Source organism: Teleopsis dalmanni, chromosome 2, assembly GCF_002237135.1.
Source record: "Teleopsis dalmanni isolate 2A chromosome 2, ASM223713v2, whole genome shotgun sequence".
Lineage (NCBI taxonomy): Eukaryota > Metazoa > Arthropoda > Insecta > Diptera > Diopsidae > Teleopsis > Teleopsis dalmanni.
In genome coordinates this window covers 64,677,011-64,683,565 of record NC_051847.1, presented here as the reverse complement: position 1 = coordinate 64,683,565, position 6,555 = coordinate 64,677,011, and the positions used below count along the sequence as shown (strand labels likewise).

General features: G+C 22.6%; 2 protein-coding genes and 1 non-coding gene across 3 annotated transcripts in view; 1 reads left to right on the top strand and 2 right to left on the bottom strand.

Annotated features, from left to right (window-relative positions):
• The window catches only part of LOC119674711 (odorant receptor 7a-like), a 2,541-nt gene extending 2,323 nt beyond the window's left edge, over nt 1–218 (bottom strand). Inside the window, exon 1 of the mRNA XM_038085867.1 lies at nt 190–218. Coding sequence (XP_037941795.1) covers nt 190–218 — 29 coding nt within the window. The remainder of the gene's footprint in view (nt 1–189) is intronic.
• Nucleotides 219–4,149: 3,931 nt separating this feature from the next.
• On the bottom strand, nt 4,150–5,121 carry LOC119674710 (electron transfer flavoprotein beta subunit lysine methyltransferase-like; the record flags this gene model as incomplete). The annotated part of the gene is made up of 3 exons (XM_038085866.1): nt 4,150–4,523; nt 4,708–4,838; nt 4,901–5,121. Coding segments are annotated over 3 exons (705 nt in total), but the record flags the coding sequence as incomplete, so codon positions are not given.
• On the top strand, nt 4,593–4,664 carry Trnaa-ugc. The gene has a single exon. It is a non-coding gene; the product is annotated as a tRNA-Ala (tRNA).
• Nucleotides 5,122–6,555: the final 1,434 nt, after the last annotated feature.

The window sequence follows — 6,555 nt, the reverse complement described above, 5'->3', positions numbered from 1 at the left end:
TTAAGTATGTGTTTATAAAAACGCATAACTTCTTTACATTAGTGTTATCAAGAATATATATGTATATATATTTATATATATATTTTCAGTTGTATTTAGCCATATTTTTGATATGGCTATGAAAAGTGTTTACTCGATGCTTTGTCATATTTTTTAAATTTAAAACTAAGTAAATTATAAAAAAATTACAGATTAAGAGTTGCACAAATTTGCAGCATTCTCTTGGTATAAAATTATAATTACCTAAATACTTTTATGCTATATAAAATGTCTTAGAAAAATATTTTGTTCTTATTTTATTTATCACAAATTTTGTATTTTGTTGTTAGCCTCTTGGCAAAAATAATTAAGTTTCTGTTTTTACAATTATCCTCTTTGCTGCAATAATTCCCTCCATTAGTTTTTATTTCATATCGCATTTTCTCTGGTGTTTTCATTCTGTAATTTTTATATAAATCAAATAAAACTGAAAAAAATTATACAAAAAAAGATATTCGAATTTTAACGACACTGAAAGTGTTTATTATTGTAAATTTGTTTATTGTTGTAAAAACACAAAAAAAGTATGAATGTTATAAATAGTATATTGTAAATATATATTACTAAATTTTAGTTTTTAAGTAACTGCTAATCAAAAATTCAGTTTATTAAAATTTTAGTTTAATTTAAACAAAAGAAAAAATAATTATTTTAGTTCTATTACTCTCGAAAGTATTTTCAACGCAATTTTAAAAACAAAATTAAAAATAATGTATTTAATATAGTTATTTAACTACCCTATGTTATACAGATTTGTTTAATTTAAATCCATGTTAACGAAAAATACTATTTAATTAGCTACATTCGCAACTTCTTGAATATATTTACAATTTTTGTGTTTACATATTAATTTTTTTTAAGTATAAATATTTTTTTAAATTAATTTTTGGTTTTCGTTTTTTTAGAATTTAAAATTTTTTGTTTGTTACCTCATATTACTTTAATTAATTAATTACTTCTTTATGTTCTTAAAATAATTATTTGTACCATTTTTTCATTCTTTATATTATTAATTTTTTATTAAGTGAATTGTTTTTTAAATTTTTGTTCTATTTTATATAACTTAAAACTTATTTTATAAGAATTGTTATCAACTTTCGTTATATACATTTTTAATAGTATATATAACAGTTTTTTGTTTAAATATTTTTTTTTCAAATATTGTATATAAGAATTTTATTAATTGTTTTAATAATGTTTTGAAAGTTTTTTTTTAAATTTATTTTTATATTTTTTATATATATTTTTTTTAATAATCAAATATAATTTTTTTATTATTATTTTTATTATTATTTTTATTATTATTTTTATTATTTTTTTTATTATTTATTTTATTATTTTCAAATATTTTTCTTTACAATATGTACAAATCTTACAAATCAATTTTACCATAAATTGTTTAAAAGTTTTTATTAATATATTTTGTCTTACAATATATTTTTTAAATATATTTTTTATATATTAATCAAAATATATTTTTCAAACTATTTTTTTAATTAAGTTTTTATATATTTTTTTTATGTGTTTCTCACGAAATGCTTTATATTTTTGATATACTTTTTTTCTATTTTTAAAATTTTTTTTTTTTATAAATTTTTTGAAAATATTTTTTTTTTTAATTTTTTTAAATATTTTTTTTTATAATATATTAATATTTTAATAACTAATAAAATAATTTTAAATATACTTTTTTTATCAATTTTTTTTTTATATTTTTTTTTATATTTCTTTTTTATATTTTTTTTTATATATTTACAGATTTTTTAAATATTTTTATTTTATGTTTTTTTAAAAATTACTTTAATATGATTTTTATTAATTTGTTTTCATGTTTTTTTTAATAATTTGTTTTCATATTTTTTAATATTTTTGTATTTATATTTTTTTTTAAATTTTTAATTTTGTTTGAAATTTTTATTAAATTTTTTTTATATTTTTTTTATATTTTTTAATTTTGTTTGAAATTTTTATTAAATATTTTTTTTTTATTTATTATTTTACTTTATTATTATTAGTGTTTTATTTTTATACTATTTTTAATGTTTTTTCATTTTCATTTTAATATTATTTTTATTTAATTTTTACTTTATATTTATATTTTATTTAAATTTTATTTTTATTTCATTCTTATATTGTTTTTATTACTTTTTTTTGTGATATTTTTGCAAAAGTTTTTGTTATTCAGATTAAAAATTTTTTTGATACATTTATTTTACTAAACATTTGTTATTTCGTAAGTTTTGTTTTATATTTTAATTATTATTTTTTTATTTCAGTATTTTATTGTAATTTTTTTTTATTGAAAATAATTTTCAATAGCCAATTATATTAACATATTTCCGTTGACGAGAGTTATGAAAATGCTTAACAAAAATATATAAAGTTTCTAAATATTTAAAAACAATATTTAATTTTTCAGATATCAGATGTTTTTTAAAAAACTTGGTAAAATAATAAATTTTTGGCGATAAAATGGAAACTTTTCCAGGATTTAATAAATAAAAAAATAGAACAAAATTGTAATTATTTAAAATTATTTATAAAATTATTTAATAAATACTTTTTATTCGCAAGAAAATTGCTTTTAAATATTTTATTATATTTTCCATGAAAAAAAAACCAATATATATGTATTAATATATTTATATAAGTTACGTTGTTAAGATATTTAAAATTATTTAAGTTAATGTTACAATTATTAACAGCTAAAAAAAAAACAAAAAAATTTTTTAATACGAAAAATATACTAACACCACTACATATAAAAAAATTAAAATTAATTTATATATGTAATTTACTCAATGTTTCCAACAGGCATAAATTTTAATGTATGTATATGTAATTACATTTCTAGTTATGTATTATTACTATTAAAAATTCTAATTATTATTAAGAACTGTAGTTGAAAAAAATCAAATAAAATCAAACAAAAAAAAGATTATAAATGAACAATAAAAAATTAACTAAATACAAAATAAATGTTTAAAAACCAAACTTTTAAATTTTTAATTTGTCTATTGGAAGTTTCTCTAACTAAAGACTCACTAGAGACTTCGTCAATTGACGTCAGTCAATATGAGTTTCCTGTTCATATTATCTAATAGTCTGGATGCCGTAATTTCTCTTTCAAGAGATGCCGTCAACTCTTGTAATATAATACCAAATAATATTAGAGATCATTCTTTGTGGATACTTGTAGTAAGACTCAATTTTACTTAGAATCTATGCTAGAACACATAGATTCTAAGTAGAAATAGTTTTTGATGAGTTCTTAAGCAAGTAGTATTTTACTTATACCGGAAAATTAAGATGAACGTTTGGTACATAATGGTATTGCCATTAAGAACTTAAAAATATTAATTAATTGGGAATTATCCTTTTCAACAAATAATATTAGCGACAATAAGTGAAATCCAAAACTATTTTTATTACAAAGGTTAGGTTGGGCAAAAAGTATTTCACGTTTTTAAATCAAAATTATAAAAAGTTTTAAATTCAAAAATAATGTTGCCCAATTTCTTCGATCAACGCCTACGAATTTCGGGATTTCTTTTTTGTGAAAGTAAAGGAAATTGTATTTATTAGACAGTCTTTCAAAAATTGGAAGAAATGGATACCTGTAGGTTCGTATCCAGTGTTATACGGTGAGTAGTCCAACGTGGTTGCAATGAATCAGAACACATTTTCTCATATTAGATTAAAATTTTTTCATAGATTACAACTTACCTGTACCTAAACAACGACAAAAACAGTGGAATATTGTGGTGAATCTGTAGTTTCTTAATAATCTAATCTATTCGAACCTTTTCCATTATCCATTTAATTAATTTTGATAATAGACCAATTACAGTGATGAGCATCTTTTACATATAAATTTTTAGTATTATCGAATGTAACGACTAATTTCAAAGTTATCACATAGTGACGAAAACTTTTTGGCCAACCCAGTAATTTTATTCCCTTGACGTTATTTTACTACATTTATTTTATTAAGCGGTCCGCGCATCCGATGGAAGGTCTTGACTATTTTGATCACAGTACATTAATATATAAAAAAAGTAGAACTGTTAAAAATGAGTTTTCTATTAAAAAAATATATTGGATTGAAAATGTACATTGAGTCCTTTTATTTTATTTAAATTTCCAAACATTAACAAATTTAAAGCCATTATTTTCAATGCAACAATTATCGGTTAGCTCATAACTGGCCAGTTTTTTCATAAAACTAAGTCTGTGTTCAGTTAAACCATGTCGTCCAGGATCTCCAATGAATATATGTTTTCCTGCTTTTTGTAAATGTTGCAGCCATGGTAAGATTTCAGCAGCAAACTCCTCGTCATAAAAAACATCACCAAGCAATACTATATCTTCAGTGATATTGGTTCCAATCAAATTTTCAAAGCATACTTTAATGCGTCTTTCTAAGCCACTACTATTGGTCGGGGTATTTAATGATGTATTTAAAAACAGAGCACAAGCCGCAACTGAAAACAAAGTTTAAAGTAAATGGTAGTTATTTTCATATATAAGATGTAGCAGTAAGTAAGGAGTAAGGGGATGTAGCTCAGTGGTAGAGCGTTCGCTTTGCATGTGAAAGGCCCCGGGTTCGATCCCCGGCATCTCCAATTATTTTTTGTGATTAAACTTTTTTAAAAATGTTAATACTACCTTCGTCAATATCGTTTGCCACTACGTATTTTGCATTGCAAAGTAACGAAGCCAATGTGCTGGCACCACAACCACTACCAACATCTAGTACGGTTTTGCCTTTAATTAAGTCGGGATGATCTAAAATGTATCTAATAAAATTAAAGAATGAAATATTGTTATATTGTATAAATTTGATTTGTGTGTATAGTACCTGCTTAATGCTTGTCCGCCTGGCCAATAGAAGCCCCAGAATGGATCGTTTGGAAACACTTTTTGTGAGTCTGTGGTTATTGGATCATTAAATAAACGACATTCTGGAGTAATTAAATGTAAAGCGATTTCCGGTGTTAAATGATTCCGTGATATGCTGGTTTCTCTGATAATGCGACGTTCTAATTGTTCATAACTAAGACTATGGAGAGTGGAAATAATATTTTTAATATTAAAGTGAAATATACGTCTTTACTAAATTCATTTTAAATAATTTAATATGTATGTGTATGTAAGATAAAAATAGTTTTACTGTGTGGCTTTGGCACTGATTCATTAGAAGGTAAATTTAAAAATTTGTCTCTAAATCACTTCATTTGATGGACAGCTTCTCAGAATCGTAAGACGCTGTACAAATTGGAATTGACATAATTCTGATTCAAAATCGATTAGATTTAATGAACAAGATCAGTGTCAAATGTCAAAATGTTACAAAAAACATACGTACTATAAAATTGTTATTAACAAATTGTTGACAATTCATAATTTATTTTATTTATTTATTTGCCTTCAGGCAGTTTCTGAGTTTCTGTTAACACTCAGGTGACTCGCCCGCTAAACAAGTTTACTCCAATAATGCAGCTCCATTTTATGCCTATCACGCACAATTACAATTGTGCCAACTATAAATAAAACCGAAATACGACTTTACAACAACTACAAATAACATTAAAAATAATATAAAAACAAAAATTGAAAAAATTTTATAAGTAATGCGATACACTTTCCGTTTTGTTTTTCCCCTACCCCCAATTTAGCGGTACAATAAATTGTGATCAAGGTTAGAAGAGTTTTATGCTTGAATATAATTATTTTGAATAGAGTGGTTTCATAAAGTGTTATGGATTTGTAGTAAACAAAAAGGTGGATCTAAGATCCTAAAAAATAATAATTTTACAATCCATTCTAAATTGTTTGCGACCTCGAAAGAATCCAATAATTGATATATGCAGATCAAGAAACTCCATTACTCTACAGAAGCGCACAGACAATAATTATTTTATTTTTTATAACACTTTCCAATTTTATTGCAAATAATTAGAGGGGGAACAGTGTTTAGAGAGAACATTGTAAAATTTGTTTAGAGTTTTTGAGTCTTATAAAACTCAGATGTGTAGATTTCATCAAAATCTTTCCGTTATACCAAAAAATAGGTGTAACTAAGGATTTGTGAACTATTTGTATCGAAAGTGGACTAAGTTTCTCTGTTGAGACTGCGTGTCACTTACCAGTATGAATATATGGTATATCGGTAGAAGTGATGTTTCAGATTCTATGTTTGTATATACATATATGTATATATATATAGCTTTATTTATGAAAAATAAAGAAAACTAAACTTCTTCATTTTTCACATAATTTTATTATGCGGGAATACATATTTTTTGCGACGAAAGATTGCAGTTATAATGTTTACTTTATTTGGAATCCATATGATATTTCAAAGTTTATAAAACAAAAGGAACTTTTCGGTTATATTTCCGTACAAGGTAACAACATTTACAACTATTTTATCTGATATTTTATTCATCATCTTCTTATTTTCCGTTTTGCTTTTTTTTCATTTTGTTTTTACTATGTTATACTTTTTTACTA